General features: G+C 33.5%; 1 protein-coding gene across 3 annotated transcripts in view; it reads right to left on the reverse strand.

The window, feature by feature from the left end:
- Positions 1-11,215: 11,215 nt before the first annotated feature.
- The window catches only part of Asx (transcriptional regulator additional sex combs), a 391,735-nt gene continuing 385,075 nt past the window's right edge, over positions 11,216-17,875 (reverse strand). For all 3 annotated transcript variants that reach the window (XM_090415600.1, XM_090415599.1, XM_090415601.1), the window contains one exon: positions 11,216-13,005. In XM_090415600.1, coding sequence (XP_090271726.1) covers positions 11,767-13,005 — 1,239 coding nt within the window. In that variant the 3' untranslated portion in view covers positions 11,216-11,766. The remainder of the gene's footprint in view (positions 13,006-17,875) is intronic.

Raw genomic sequence — 17,875 nt, forward strand, 5'->3', positions numbered from 1 at the left:
AACAAATGGCAAGGTTAGAAGGAAAATCTATTCCACTGTCATGTCAGAACACAAGAAAATATCATAACTAAAATAAGTCAAAAACAGCTCTGGTGGCTAGATCATACAGTTTACCTAAAATAACACAAGAGCGCTTGACTTCAGATAAAAAACACCAGGGTGACCTAGAATCACCTGGATAGATAATATTAGAAAATTGACTAATTCTTTATCCACCACTTGTTAAGGCTATCCCAAGGCAGAAACACCTGGAGAAACTATGTTAGGACTGTCACCTTTATAGTGCCCCAACAGTCTAGACCAGGGGTTGGCAACCTTTTTGGAGTGAAGAGCCATTTTTAAAATAATATCTGTTAAAATAAAATTTAGGGAGCCTCACACAGTAATGAGCAACTAATGGCCCATGGGCTGCATGCCACCCTCTCAGGTTTTTTGTGCAGTCCACGGTGTTCCTTTTATATCGCAGAATTAGTATATTTTATTTAAAAATCTATTTTATGAATGTTGATTTTTACATGGGGATTTATTTGTGCAGGTTAAAAAAATTAAAATATACCTAAATAATGGAAAATAAATTAATACTATCTTATCAAAGAAAATATTCTTTATGAGGATCGAACCGAGTATTTGATTTACTATTTAATTGCTCATCACCAACTATAGTAGATATGTTATTGGATTTTATACATGTTTTTGTAAGGAGGAACATTTCCTCCTCCTTACAAAAACATATGTATAAAATCCAATAACATACCTATTTTTTTTAATTTAAAATATCTACTTAGTGCAACTTTTGCTGTTGAACTTCTTGGGATAGTTTCTCAATATGGTGTGAATATGCCGTAATTTTAATTTTCATGAAAATGATGAAAATTTCATGACAAAAGACTCACGCTGTTTAGTTGGTTTCTCAACTTACTTTTACTAAAATTCATATTAGAAAATATTTGCTCACAGAAATATGTCGATCCAAAAATTGATAGAAGTCCAAATGCGTATGTTTTTTAACTGAATGTAAGTGTCCGGTAAACAATTCCACGTGTCAAATACAATATGATCTTGCTTTTTAAGATCTTCTATTTCAGACCATTTGTGTTGTATTGCAAGGATAGATTTTTGTTTTTCCAACTCCTCCAGGTCAGCTTCAAGATTTCTAAATTTTGAATTCCAAAAATCCTTGGTTTTTAGGTCCTCTAAATGCAGCCTCATCAATTCCAGCAAAAGGTGAAAAATTTAATTTGGAGTGTTGATCACTTCAAATTCATTAATTTGAAGTGGTCACAATAAAATGACTTAGTTGCCTTGTTCTTTCTAAACTCCTCAAATATCCCATTAAATTCAGATCGCATATTTATCACAATTTCTTTGAAAAAGGTTAAATTTATGGAATTATTATCAGCTTGTTCTCGTTGATATTTCTTCGAAGTAGGAAAATGTAATAATGTGCCTTTCTCTAAGTCTGTCACAAACAAATATAATTTTTGTTCAAACGAAATCATGTCTAATAAAAGCAAAACTGCTGTATTTCCCTTTCCCTGTAGTTTCTAATTTAGTGCATTTAAATGAGAAATCATATCCACCATAAAGTAGAATTTTTGTAACCAATGAGTATCTTTTAACTGTGCATATTCAAGGTCTAAGTTGTTTCTAAGAAACAACTTAACTTCTCCAAGGCAGGTGGCAAATCGCATCAACACCTCACCCCTGGAAAGCCATCTTATTCTGTTATGCAAAAGATTGGAATATTCACAATTGATTTCTTTAAGAAGTTCAAAATTGCCAATGATGTAGCGGTCTTGGCATTATTTTGTTAACAATTTCTACAATCAAATCCATCACTACTGTTATCTCTTTTGGAAAAGTTTGTGCACAAAGTATCTCTTGATGGATTATTCAGTGAAAGGAAGTGTTTTCCTTTCAAAATGCAAAATTTGTTTTTTAAATAAAGAAACAAAACCGTTTTTTGTACCTTTCATGCTCGGCACCCCATCTGTCGCAATAGATATTATTTTGTTAATATTAATACCCTTACTTTTCAAGCAAGTGGTAACAGCAGATTCAATGCCTTCTCCACGAGTTTGTCCTATAAGTGGCAGTATATCGAGTAATTCTTCCTGCGGTCCTTGAGAGTTTACGTAGCTACAAATAAGTACAATCTCTGCAATGTCATCCACATCGCATGATTCGTCACAGGCAATGGAGAATCCTGTTGTTGAATTTAGATCTGTAACCTGCTGATTTGTTATATCTTCTGCCTTTCGTATAGTTCTGTCCCTTACAATTTTAGCAGATAATGGCATGTCTTTTATTTTTGTAATTATTTCCGCTTTAGTTTTTAAAATCGCAGAAGAGAAATTTGGACATTTTAATAAAACATTCTTTCACATATTCGCCGTCCGTAAAAGGTTTTCCTTGTTTAACAACTTCCTGAGCGGCCACAAAACTAGCAATAGGTTTATTTCTTGATGCTGTTATCCATTTGGAAAATGATAGGAAAATGAACATTTACTTATATTAACATAATAATATATTTGTGTTGCAGCTCTTCTACTGCCTCTTTTCTTTCATCTCCCCATTGATATGCTTTGTCAAATGTATTGTTTATTTAAAAAATGTCTTTCTATATTTGATTTTTTATTGTTTGAAAGCTTTTCATGGCATATTAAACACACTGGAAATCTTGCTGTATTTGCTACAAATGCGTACGTTTCGGTCCATTCACTTTTAAACTCCTGATTTTCTTGTTCTATCTTTCTCTTCTTTGCTAACATTTTAAATACTATAAAATATTTTTATTTTGTTAATACTGAATTTAATGTTACAATATTCATGTTACCTAACACAATCACCAGTAAATGAAAGCACTGCAACGTCCACTACAAAACCTTTACTTATTTTAACAAAGTGAGCAGATTACAGACCACACCTGCACTATATGCGAAGACAGTGGGCGCGTTCAGACAGTCAAGTGCTACATGTGCTAACCTAGCATGATGTATTTGGTTTAATAAATTAAAACAACATAAAACATAACTTAAGATTTATTAAAACTCATGATAATCCAAGACGAATGTAAAGAAGGATTATCACATATGATTTCAAAGAGTTCAAACATGAAAGTTTAAATTTTTCAGCATTGCATGTACTATTTTCAATTGTAAAATATCCTTGACTTAATGTAAAATATCCTTACTTTATTGCAAATGCTATATTTAGGATTTTTAGTTTCTAATTTAATAAATAACATTCATTTTGCATTAATCAAATCTAATAATCAATGGTAAAAAGTACAATTCGTCCCTGATCGATTACTGTACTAATAGTTCATTTTAAATGGTACTCTTTTAGAAAGATAAAAAATAAATGCAAAGTAAATGTTTAATACATACATGTACCTACATTAGTTACTGCAATTTTTTTTAATCAAAAGAAGTTATAAAGAGTCGTTTGAACAGTTTTAGTTTTTTTCTTATCGGCAAAAATTCTACGATAACAAGCAAAATGACTCTCCAGACCTCGGCAAACAAGCATTCTTCGATTAACATCTGGATCCATATCCATTACTTGCTGCTTAAGTGATTCTAAACTGCGAAATATTCCATCCAGTTCTTTGACTGTTATTTCCTTTGGAACCTCATCTTCACATTCCATTTGTTCATTGTCTTCATATGTGCGTTGTTCAATTTCAAGATCGTTGTCACTGAAATCTTTTGTATTTGAATCCAATAATTTTTTAACATCTTCTGCATCAACACCATCAAAACCAAGGTCTTCACCAATTGCAACGATTTCTTTGACCACGTCGTTCACAGGATTTTGAAAACAACCTAAGTCATTAGCACATTCTGGCAGAAGGTTTTTTCAAACAGCTTTCATGCAAATTTTTTCCAAAATTCGTGGAGCGTAATCGCATTTTCTCCCATTGTTGTTTCTACTGCCTTTGAGAATGTCTTTTTAAGAAAATGAGCTTTGAAAGTTGCAATGACTCCCATGTCCATAGGTTGTAACAATGATGTTGTATTTGGTGGAAAAAATAAAACTTTCACATTCTCACACACATCATTAAGAGAATTTGGATGACCATGAGGCTAGCAGCCTTGTGGCGTGAACATGATTTTGCATGGTAAATTTAAAGGCGCCTTAATCAAAACTCTTGCCGCGTATATCAAGGGATTGCCGCAATTAATTTCGCCACAATAATTAAATCCGCGTTAAGCAAGGGATACCTGTAGTTAGTTATTCCTTGTGGTTTCCTGTAGACAGCTATGTATTTTTTTTTTTTTTAAACTGACATTTCTTTTTATCCTTCTTAATGACTCAAAATAGTGCTGAAGATATTTTGTTTACATTTCTTTTAAACTGAGAATATGAAGTCAAGTTAAAAATTGTTCAAAACCATAAAAAAAGTCTTCTTCCAAATTTATGTAGCGCTCTCATACAGAAATGGATTGAAGCAATATATAAATGGAATGATTTTTGGTTAACAAAGTAAGATTTTTATAAAATTTAATGATTTTTAATAATGTTGCTTTACAACAGCACACCCACTGGAATGCCCACCATATGCCATTGATTTCTTCACAATGGTTACTTATAATTACTCATCCCCATTGTCAAAATCTTGAGCTACTTGACAGGATTAAATATAAAGATCATAGTTAGCTACTTTATGGAGACCTAAGAGTTTTTCTTAGATAACAATCTATTTGTACAAAGTTTACATAATTTTTTTTGTATCAAAGGGTCAGCAAAGTATACAGTGAATAACAAATACAAAAGAAATGGGCATGAAAAGCCAGACTGATGTGAAATTCCAAAAATATTTAACAACAAACATTGAATGAAAAAATGCATTATCTCTACCTCACATAAAAATTGGGTTTGACGAAAGAGTTTTAACTGTGTGATAAATTATAATAAGCAAGAAATTATATGCTTGTTTTAATCCTTTGCCCAAGCATAAGCAAACAAAATTTATGGGTAAAGTGTCTTCACAACTGAACTGTATATAGAAGCTGCTAACTTCACAATCAATTGCCTCATTGTATCTATAACCATGTGATATATTCTTCTCTTTCTGAAATAAGCAAAAATGAAAGGAAGAATTTTTGTGGATGAACAGAATATGGATTTAAAAAAAATTAGCAAATTTTTAAAACAAAGGATTTAGATTATAAAATACTGTCAACAATATGCTGAAACACATACAAAGTTGAAGTGCAAAGAAAGCCAGAATGAGCACGTTTCATAATTTTTCTAAAGAAAAATTCGTAATTTTTTTCAATAAATAAGCATATTAGCACAATATTTGTCCTTTTAACAATAGGACAGTAAAGCAAAAAAAAAAAAAAGGACAATATTTGTCCTTTTTTTTGCTAATAATGCTATTCAAAAGAAAATTTTTATAGCAAACTCTTCCTCTGGTTCTTACAAGTTCATTATAACAAGAGATGACATCCCCTTTCAATTCATCAAAATTCATGCAATATTAAAGAGTAAATATTATTTCAAATTTAAAATCAACATAGCTGAATTATAGAAATTCACTTCGCAGAACCAAACCAACTTTTAAAAAGTTTAAATTAGCAGGCAATTTCAATTTGTCATGTGTGATAATTACGCAGCAAAATTTTAGCTGATGTCTACAGTTAACCTCCCTACTGGCCGAGTTGGATGAAATAGTGAGATCAAATTGCTCTTCTTATCTATGTTATTCAATGGGTGTTACAGAATCATATCCAGATTTAGCTGGATGTCTATAGATGTCATGGCCAGTTGTGGGGTTAAATTAAATTCCTGCTGTGATAGAGAACTAAATGTTGTGTTTTCTAATTATCATATGCTGGAAATGCTTTGATAGTTTAGGTATGTTTTTTGATTTCTTCATCTCACTACTGAAATATCATTACCTTGTGTATATCTTGAAGGATTTGGTACAAATACCATTGATAATTCCATATAATTAAGAATTCAATACTAGTTTTCTATCAACAGTTTCCTTCCAAATTTACCCGTTACTTTTCTTATGCCTCCTATATTTCTGTTTTCTAGGCATTCCTAATTGTATCCATCCATTCGAATTTCTGTTTAAGCGACTAGATCATTTTATATCAACTCTGTCTACAGATTTTTGAATACTAATAATGTTTAGTTCCTTTCTAATAACTCCATTTTTATTATAGTTCTGCTTTTGAAGAATATAGCAGAACCATGTATTTGATATTCTGTTCATATTCCTTCTTTGCTAAGAAAACTCTTGCATCCGTGCTGTCCAATCTTTGATCAGTGTCCTAATTTTTTGCTTCATATGCTAAAATTGGTTTGAACACTCTCTGTATACTACCAGTTGATATCAGGTCTCTCATGTCATATAATTTTATTTAACTAGCTTCAAGCATTCTTACGTATTCTGTTATCTATTTCAATATTTAATTTGCCATCCACTAAAAATTGTATCTAAATAGCTAAAATATATTTTATAGGCTCATCAGTGAGGAATGTAGTTGATGTAATCAGTTTTTTTTTATATATCTATTTTCATAATTTCCCTTTTTGAATTAATATCAACTTCACCTTAACATTGATGAAGAGTATTAGCAACTGTTGTTAATGTTAATTCAGTTTTTATTTATTTATTTTTATTAACCTTACTAAGAATTTAGTATAACTAGGTGCAGCTCTACTACAACTCCTAATACCATATGTGCATCACTGATTCTTGTCCTTGTTTAAAATCATATAACAAATAGTAATATGATTTTAAACTGTTCATAAATTGATAAGCAAACATTTTATTAATGAAGCGTTTTCTTTGGCTATGCAGCTCAGTTCCATGGTCTAGCCTGGTCAATAAATTGACAAATTATTTAAAAATAATTTGTCAATTTATGTTTAATTAAAAAAAATAATAATCTCAAATTTTCCTTTAGATCATCTTTTACATGATCATTTACATGATCTTTGGATGGAACTGTTATAGTGAGCAAGTTCACTATAACAGTGTTTGCTACCATGAGAAATTTAATTTTATAGTTTTATATTTTAATGACCATTTGTTTTATCAGGTACCTCTATGTAGTAATATGAGAATCTTTCTGAAAGAGAAAACAAAGAATGGAAAATAAGTTTGGTAACTTTTACATGCAAATTACCAAATTCATTTTATTTTTTTGCCAAAATGGTACCATGTAAAAAACTTCTGTAGGTATTTATTAATAGATTATTAAGAATAAGAAAATTTATGGGGTCACTTAAGGGTCAAAAAGCAAATAACTGGGAGGAAACCTCGACATCACCCTTAAGGAATGCAGAAAACTAAATGGGGCTTCTGACCTAATATCCAATCCTCACCTTCATGTGGTGTGCCCTGTTAGTAGGTATCTAGTACATACTGGATGGACTGGCAATTTGGGACTTAGCCAACCAAACTATACTCTCTATTGGCTTAAACCAAATACATATGATGGTACAACATAATGAGATTTCATGCAAGCTAGGGCAAACAACAAAAAGTCAGCTATAGAATAAATTCCAAATCAACATCTAAAAGAAGAAGAATAAACCTAGCATCAGAAAAACTGAATATAGAATCAATATAACAAGTATTAACAGAAAGGAAATCAAACTTGCAGAAAAAGTGGCAAAGTACAATGAGGACATAATGGCATTACTGATACAAAGAAAGCAAGAACAAGTGAGATCTTACTAAGTAAGTATAGGATGCTATATTTGGGTAATAATGATCAAATAAAGGAAGGAGTAGCAATAGCATTCTACACCAAACATGAAGATAAGCTTCTTCACTGGAAGGCAATTTCCAGTAGAGTAATTTATGTGGGCAAACTTCAGAATAGGGAAATGGACAATGAAAACCTTATTTGTGCCTATGAAGAAGATTCTTAGGAAGAGGTGGAAGAATTTTTTTGAGTCATCAGAATTGGCAGCTGACAAAGAAAATGGAAAAAGTGGTCCTTGTTGGAGATCTAAATAGCAGAGTAGGAAATAAATTGCACCAAGCATACATGAACATTTTGGCAAAAGTTCATGTGGAGAGAAGATGCAAGAAATAAGAAAAGTCTCATTACAGTTAGTGATATTGTCATGCTGGTTCAGGATACAAAAGTACAGAATATTTGAAATTGGTAGCAACCATCACTTTGTTCTAAATAACAAAAATGAATATCACATTGAAAAGAATGGTATGTAAGAAAGTTTTAAAAAGAATTATAGATGAGCAGCTTTTAAAGGCAAACTGCAAACATCTTCAATAATGTTTAATTTTTTTCTTAAAAAATTAAACAGAAAATATGAACCAAACCAAACAAAGCTTCAGTGGTAAACTCTAAGAAAACATTGATTGATTCAACTAGAGGTAGGTGGTGAAGTTGTCTGCAAAGAAAAATAACAAAACCATAGTGGCCACAAGATGTTAAGGTTATAAAAGTTTTGCAGTGTCTATACCCAGAAGGCTTGGTTAGAAGGTTAAATTCCAGATGACTGGAGTAGAGCCCTCATAGTTACCATCTGTGAAAAAGCAAATGAACCTGAATGTGAGAATTATAGAGTAATCTCTTTACTTAGTGTTCTTCCAGGTAAGATTTATGCAAATATATTTGAAAAGAGATTGAGAAAAAATATGGAATAGAAACTTGGAGAAGAAGCTCTGTTCAGACCAAATAAAGGTTGTCAAGATCTGATTTCACTTTATAACAAATACTTGAGAAACCATTGGAATATGACAAGGTATCCAAAGAAAAGCTTTTCAAAACACAATTATGTGGTGTAAATAGAACATTATACAGAGCAACATATTCTTTATTTAAGTTGTAAGTTAGCAGTTAGAAATGAAGGAAATACAGGAAGATGGGTTGATATAAAATCAAGGGTAGGACAAGGATGCACATTATCTCCACTCTTATTCATCATCTATATGATTGCATTATGAAAGAAAGTGACATTTAACCTGATATTAGATTCATTTAATATAAAATATAAAACTTGGTTCGTTGCTAAGTTTTATAACTAAATTGCATAACAGCTGTACCAAATGTGACATGAATATCAACAATAAAAAGTATGTATGAAAGGAACAAAAGAAAAGTATGAAAGGAAGACCTCAAAGGAGAAGGAATAGAGGACAGTCTTTGAAAAGATGGGAAGAGACCATAATAGCCCACTAGGCCTATTATGTAAGATAGTATTCCAGGTCTCGTTTATCAAACAAGACCTGGAATCTAATAGAAGAAAAACAAATTTAAAATGCTGTTTGAAAATTATGGAATCAAATAAGATAGTTAAGAGATTGGCAAGAGAATATGTGGACAATATGGCAGAAGCACAGAAGGCTGTGCTGTTAGGCCACAACAGGAAAACTATATGAGTGGCAAAGAAAATATGTTTGAAACAAGGAAGCAAAATGCAATAAGGGATAAAAATGGTGTGCTGCTAACCAGAGAGTATAAGACTGTTGAAACAGAGAGACATTATGGATAATTATTTAGAAGCTATGAAATTCCTGCTAAATATGTGAGAATTAATAAAAGAAATGTATTAAAAAAAAGAAGAAGTAAAAGTTAATTATCACATAGCAAACATTACAAGGGTGTGAGATAAGGGTGTCACTGGTGTAAGACACAGTTGCTAATATGTGGACTAATTTTTAACATACTCATTGACTGGATTATAAAGAAGGTTGCAACAATATGGAGATAATAATACATACATGATAGTCATTCAAGTATTATGTGGACTAATTTTTAACATGCTCATTGACTGGATTATAAAGAAGGTTGCAACAATATAGAGATAATAATACATACATGATAGTCATTAAGTATTATAATAAAACCAAAAACAGAGATCTTCAGTAGTAACATCAAGTCCATATTATGGATCAGAGACTTGGAAGATGACAAAGAAACAGGAAGCTAAATTAAATAGTTTTAAATCAAAGCGTTTCTGTAAAATATTAAAAAATATTTTAGCCACATGACATGTGATGAGTTATACAGCTGGCCTGGTTGGCTGTGTGGTTAGCATACCAGCTCTTTAATCAACAGGCTGCAGGCATCGATGTTTGTGATTGTCCATAGGGTGGAAGATGAATTTCATTGCCCAGTATGAGATCACTGCCCTGTTTATTGGAGGCTGGAAAAAGTTCCATGTGTTTTGATCTCTAGAGCAGGGTTTCTGGACTATATGAAAAAAATACATATATATAAAAATAGGGAAAAAATCCTCCTTAACCCACCCATAGTACAAAATGTACTATACTATAGGTTTGCAAATAACCTTTCATGGGTGGGAGCAATATAAATATGTATGTATAAAAGAAACCAAAAAGTATTGCCAGTGAAACAAAAAGATGGAAATGGATTGGCCATGAGAATGGACAGAGGAGCAATTTGCTAAAGATAGCTTACACATGGATTCTGGAAGGAAAAGACCTAAAATAACTGGGGATAGGGTGGGGGGGAGAGGCAGAATTACTTGTAAAATACAGGAATAACTAGAGAAGATAGATCCCAGCCTTATGTGCCATGAAGTGGATAGACAGGTAGTGGCCCTTGCTTGCTTATACTCACCACCCCTATCCTGCAGTGCAATGCTGTCTTCAACATTACACTGTGGGATAAAGTTTTTAACACAAATCTATTATTTGTGATGCAGTCATGCTTACCAAATAACATGAAAGCAAGATGTTGTTATAGTGTTAGCAAGGTTCTGGCTTCACCTTGTGATTATGCTGAATTTGCACTAATAAAATTATTCATTTTTATTCTTGTGAATAAGTGTTTCTAATAATCAATATTAGGATTATTTTCCAGAGCATTCATTTTTTTCTCAAATGATATGCACACCCCTATCCGTCACAGCAAAAACAATGACAATATACACACATTGCTTCTCATTTTCAGACTACAAACATTACAATTGACTATTTCAGTGGAATAGTCAAGTTCCATTTTATTTCTCATCTAGGTTCAAAATTAATATTTTGAATTGAACCTGCTGGAGTATTTGGTTGTGAGAGTGTATTTGCCAAGAAACAACAAATAATTATTTTGTTCATCTAGATTATGAAATTAGACTAAAATCATTTCACTATCATTATCTTTCAAGCTACCAAAAAACATATCATAAAGTTAAAATATATTAAATTGTATTAAAATGGAAAATATTTGCTTGTTCAAGTTTAAGATCAAGGTGATGAATGTTTATTTAAAGTTTTTAAACTAAATTTACAGGACAGAAATGAAATGAAATGCTATTTATGATTAACAACACAAACATAGAGGTCTATTTTCAAAATGGAAGGAACAAGAATGTTTTTTAACTTGATGACCATGCAAACAATACCTTAGATTACATAAAGATACCTCACCTCATTCAGCTCCATGTATAGCTATAAATGCTTTGTAATGTAGTGTATGAGTGTGTGTATTTATATATATATATATATATATGTCCATTCACAATACACAAGGAACACTACAGTTATTAGTGTCGTCAACGAAAAGTTGAAATGTTTAAATTCCAGTGTAGCGACAAGATGCATCTCCTTTACATAAGAGTAACAGAACAGGTATAATGCATTATCCCTAAAGTCACAGCTATTATACACGTATCAAACAGTATTATAATAGTTTTTCTCCTTTTGACATAAAAATCAGCTAACCGTATTTAGAGAAGATTAAACTGTAACCAGAGCAGCAAATTGCACAAAGAAATGTCTCAATCAGTCAAAAATTTCTTTCTTCCTTATTGTTACCGAATGAGGCAAGTAACACATAACCTTAAAGGACCAATGCAATCATCATGACAGAAAGCCCCACACTTGCAACACATAACCATAGCTTTTAAACTACATGCACAGCTGTTATCAGGTATGCCTCCAGTGCCACCTCCTCCACCTCCGTCATCAGAAGCAGGTATGTCACTGCTACTTTCTCCTGTAATTCCTGTGTTTATATTGACAGCAGGACTAGGCTGGCCAACTCTTGAAGATGAATCAGATGTTGGTGAGGAGCCAACCACATTTGAAATTCCATTGAGAGATGGAAAGAGAATGTTTCCTTGTATAACTGGAAGATGTGTAACAGCAGGAACAACTGATACACAATTGTTGTGTCCATCTGATGACAACTGGTTATCCATACTGCTTCGTGCTACTAAAATACTTCCAGAAGTCATCACACTTGGAGAAGCACTAATAGCAATCCCGGAATGCTGAAGAGGAAATCCACTCATCAACATTTGGCTATTGACTACTAAATTATTTGTTGTATTTCCACATTCAGATAAATGTAGAGGCATCTGACTAATTACCATCCCCACTCCCTCATTTGCACCATTTGCAATTTTCATTTCTAGAGAACTTTTTTCACTGGAAATTACCTTAATCAACTGTGGATTGGAATATGTTGTAGATGTGGTGGTACATGGTGATGCTTCCCTAGATGCCTGACACAATGGAAATTCTGACAATTTTTCACACCTCGGATTAACAACAATAAAATCCCTAGAATATTCATTCATTATAGATGATTTGCTACCATTTCTTTTCAGTAGCATATTGTTCATTTTCTGTGACACTTTGGCTGAGGAAGCTAATTCTTGCCAACTTGTTGAACGCTTCAGCGATGCTTTATGTTCACATACATACACTGGTGGTGCACTCGATGGTCTTGCTGGAATGGCAGTTTCTGATGTTAAGAACCTATCCTTTTTTTCACATGACAAACTGCAGTCTTCAGTTGTGGAATTTTCATGCTGAAATTCATATATCTGTACAATGTTATTTCCATTACTTTCTTGTTCTTGTACTGATGGACTATTTTCCAATATTTCATCTGAATCCTCCCCAAGTTCACTACAGTCGTCACTTCCAGATTTTTGTGCATATATCTGGGCTTCATCCTTACAGTCACTTGTATCACTATCCTGTACAGAATGTAAAACAGGCAATGGAGAAAGTACACCAGAACTATTATCTTCATTGGTGATCTGAAAAATTTATATTTAGCATCAATTAAAATGAAAGTTGAGCTTGCGTTCAAGAAAACAAAAAAAAGTATTTAAAATTGATAAATTATGTAACATTAGACATAATAATGACAGAAGATCAAAGCACATGCAGGAACTTTTTATTTTAAACATAAGCTAGAGCAATCAAATACTGTGGTTAAATGACCGAAAGTGGTTTAAACTTGTCAACACTTTTGGAAAGCAGCTGAAGTATCAAATGAAAATTTTTTTTCCAAGATCTTGCACAAACAGCTGGCAAAAGCTATGAACAATAATTTGTTAGCTTTTTAAATTCTTACCTGGTTTTGGAAAGGCAGTAATAACTGCTTGTCACTAGGAATACAGAAATTCTGTTGTAGAGGCAAAAACACAGATTCATGGAAGATGGCAAGAGATGTTTCCACATCGATTTTGAAATTAATATCAACTACAGTATTTGCTTGGTTGCAAGAAAAGCAACTTTTGGTCTTCTTTCTTAAATGGCCTGTTGTAGAGTTCCAGATTATTTAAAGGGAACAGAAATGGATGTTTTCAGTGTTTTTGCAAAGTTCTTTCCAAGAGTATATGCACCTGTTTTGGAGTCAGCCTTTTCACATTTATTGTGTTCCTAGACCATTCTGCTGTTGGATGAGCTGGTTAATAGACAGATGATGTATCATGTGTCATGCACAATTATCATTTCTTTAATAGATATCCCACCACAGTTGTTGTGGTGGGATATCTATTAAAGACACTCAAGCTTTGTTTTAAGCATTTTTGGGTGCTGTGCATTTTTCATTCAATTTTTGACATCATGATGGGGAAAGGTGGAAAACAAATATTTTGGGTATTGCAGTTGTGACAGCTTGTATTATACACAGTGCGATTCACTGGTCTGACGATATGAGAACAGACTGTTTCAGAATCAAATTCTGTAAAGGATGACTGTGATTTCCATGATGGAATACATAGTTGCACAAGGTGGACAGCCAACCTAGATGCTGTTTTTGACTTTTGATTTAAATAGTGGGAATTAATAATGACAGATTATTAATTGAAAGCAGTTATTTCAGGGAAGCATGTGGAAGAGGATATTAGGAGAGAGAGAGAGGTCATTGTCATGTATGTACTCCACTGCTCAGTGCTGTGGGTGTTCAGATCTGACACAAGAAGAGTGGGAAATGGTAACTGCAATATGACATCAAGATGGTAAATAGATGCAGCAAACCAAGTTAAGAAATCCTACTGAGAGCAAATTGCAACTTCATCATGGGCACATTCACTGCAAGGACCTTCATGGCATCAAAGTTATGGTGGAATCCATGCAAATTTTTTTGTATGATGGATCAGTCTGGATTTTAGCTTTGATTGTGGGAGTTCATACTTTTATCAGTGTTGAATTTTTTCCTTTTTGGAGAAAGTGGACAGCTAGCATCTAAGTGTTCCTCTTCATGTGAAATATCCAAGGTGTCAAACTGAACTCCATCCAGGATGTTTGATATCTTGATGATTTTGGAATCCTTGGTGGATATAGAGGTATTAATCCCCTCCCCACTCCTGTGGAATGTGGAGGCTTTTCCTTGCGTGTTGTGTGATATTGCACATGTTAATTTGGTTCACTAAAGGATGCTCATTTAAAGGAATCATGAAAAGTAATGAAATTTGGGAATGATATAACTGTGAGGCAGCTATATGGGTTAAAGCCTTTTTTTAAAAAAAAAACCAAAAAAACTCCCTACTGTATACAAGTTTCTATTAGATGTGGTAAATTTTCTCTGTCACCTGATATGGAATGTTCTGTTGTGTTCTGTTTTGATCTTTTGGATTTCCTTCTTATTTTTTACTTTTGACAAACTTGGATGAGCTCCCTGGCAGTTGCTGCACTTTATGTATTTTACATATGCAGGCTTTGGTTTTCTGCTCTTTGCTGCCATATCAAGCACAGATCATATTTCTGGAACTTAAAGCATCTCAAAGGTTTTGAGATGTATGGCTTTATAGGCTGGAAGACTGGAGATGTAAAATCCTTTCTTTCATAGTTACAAGCATTCATTATAGTAAATTATGGAGAAAACCACAATATGTCAGAGTAATAACTTTAATTTAATATAAACTAAGGTAATTATTCATTGTTTCAATCCTCATATTAAGGTCATCTGAAGCACATGTGTATATACACAGAGAGAGAGAGAGAGGCAGGTTACATTACAATCCAGTATGCCAAAGTATCACTAATTTGGTAAACCAATTTAATGTCATCATCTTGGTGAACAAGGATCTCCCCCCCCCCCCCCAGCCATACTGAATCCAATGCACCTGTATTGTGACATATATAGGAAATAGGATGCATTTTAGGAAAATATGGGGAAAAAAAAAAACTCATCAAATTTGATGTTATGGAAAATCGGACCTTTCTGATCATGCTCCAGACACACTACACTGAAATGAGGGGAAAGACATGTTCTTTACATCATACCAAAATTTGGTAAAATACAAATTTAAAAAAGCTTGCAAAATTCTAATCAACTACCCTAATCTCAACAACAGTAGCTTAAAAATCTCAAACACATAACTCTTCTGTTTCAAGTTCTCCAGGACTTTAGGCAATAATTTCAGATAGTGATTTTCATTTTCACTACAAATTCATTTAAATCTGAGTAGCTGGACAAATATGATGAAATGACAATAATAATGTTACCATAACATTAAGAGTTTGTGGCTTGTGACTTTCACTATTGTGAGCACAGGCTACCACACATATTGAGTCTGAGAATGGAAACTTGTGCAAATGTTTTTCATGTGCACATAGGCCAGAAAAATCAGAGGGAATATTTCTGTTAACTGTTGACAAAATTAGGAGTATATTGACATGCCATGTGGAATATAATGTAGCTTGTCTCCTAGTATATACATGAGTGTGTCTGTACCTCCAGATGACCTTAATATGATGTATTAAATTAAAGTAATTACCTAACAGAGTAGCTGTCTCCATCATTACCATGATTAATGGAGATGTGAAATGTAAGGATGATATTCCTTGTTGGTACAAGATCACATCCCTATATATATATCATGATTTGTCTTATGATTGATATTCCTTGATCTTTCACTTCAGAGCAATGGAACACTGAGGAGTTTAAGGTTTTATGGGGGTGACTATACCTTAGCAGATGCTCAGGTACAGTCACCCCATACAACTTGAGATGCAAAGGAATAGCTCTGATTTTTTTGATGCTGTTTTCTCCAAAATGTATTTTCTTTAGAGATTTTTGGGATTATTATACTAATCCTTCTGAATAAAGATGCAGACATTTTTCCAATTGAACTTTCTTCTTGAGTATGATTAGAAAGAATAGTTATCAAATTATACACCCTGAGGTGCATAGGATATTATGAAAAAGGGGTCACTTAAGAGTGAAGACTAGATAACTAGGAGGAGACCTTCACATAGCCTTTTAAATAATGCAGAAAATGACTGGTACTTCTGACCTAATGTCCAATCCCGTTAGTAGGTACTTTTTACCTCTGAGCCCCACCTGACAAGAGAAAACACTGTTATCCCCCCTCCCCCCGGTTTTATTCATCAAAATAGAAGTCATACTAAGTATGACATTTTATTCAGTTTCTTTTGTGTTTTCTACATACTATTTAACAGTTTTTGACAAATTTGACATTTGACACCTCCAGGGAGTCCAAGTACTCACTGAGGGAGGGCGTCTGCTCTACCACTCTGTATTCACCATTCAATCACCAACTGACTGCAACTACACCAACGCCATCTGCTGCTGAGCACCAATCGTATTTCCACAGACATCCATGTCCACGGCAGGATTTGAACCCACAGCCTTTTGGTTGGAGAGCGGATATGCTATTCACTCATAGTACGAGGGTGGTATAAAAAGTTCTCGACCATAGATAGCTAAACTATCAGCAAAATTTTTTTTTCTAAGTTGGTACATCTGTCATAAACATCCATGTGAAATTGCAAGTCATTGTATCAAGTAGTTTGTTTTATACAGCTGTCTGAAGCAAAAATGTTGTCTTGAAATGGATAAAATTGAGTATCGTGCATTATAAAATTCTTTGTAAAAGAAGGTTTAACGCCAAAAAAAATTCATTTGAAGTTCATAGAAGTTCATGGGCACTCTTCTTCTTTTTCAACAATTAAGAAGTGGGCTGCCGAGTTTAAACGTGGCCGTACCAGCCTTGAAGATGATCCACGTGAAGGACATCCGAAAATTATAACACCACCAGAAATCATTGATCAGTGCACAATATGGTAATTATGGAAGACTCAATAGCACAATATGCTATTGAGTCTTCGAAATTCGAGTCATCAGAATATCAGAATTCAAGGAGAACTGGCCTACCAGTCCGGAACACGGGGGGGCGTAGGCACAGCACCCCTAGTATATATATATATATATATATATATATATATATATATAAAACGCTATAAAATGTATACTCAAACATTCTGATTATAATGACTAAATTATTAAACCAACTAAAACAATCCATGACATTCTATAGTGTTGCAAGGTTGTTCATCACTTTCCTAGTCAACCAAATTACAATGCCACCTATATGAGTTCTATTTATTTATTCGTATGGAGTTTCCTCCCTTTTTCTCCCCCGTCCCTATTGGGGCGAGTTGAGCACCCCCCTCATGGGGGGTTAAGTATTTATGGCTGTAGATCCGCGTGTTCACGGGGCCGGTTTGCCTGCTTGCGGGATGAAAAACGCCAGATAAACTGGCAGAAAAAACCCTACTGCCCGTGCCAAAGACTGGCTAACTTGGCTATGGCTGAGGAAGACCCTCAAATTCCTCACGTCTTCGCTGGGAATTGAACCTGGGACACTCCTTCCC

Source organism: Typopeltis vanoorti, chromosome 3 (genome assembly GCF_054136105.1).
Source record: "Typopeltis vanoorti isolate ZY-2024b chromosome 3, IOZ_Tvanoo_1.0, whole genome shotgun sequence".
NCBI classification, from domain to species: domain Eukaryota; kingdom Metazoa; phylum Arthropoda; class Arachnida; order Uropygi; family Thelyphonidae; genus Typopeltis; species Typopeltis vanoorti.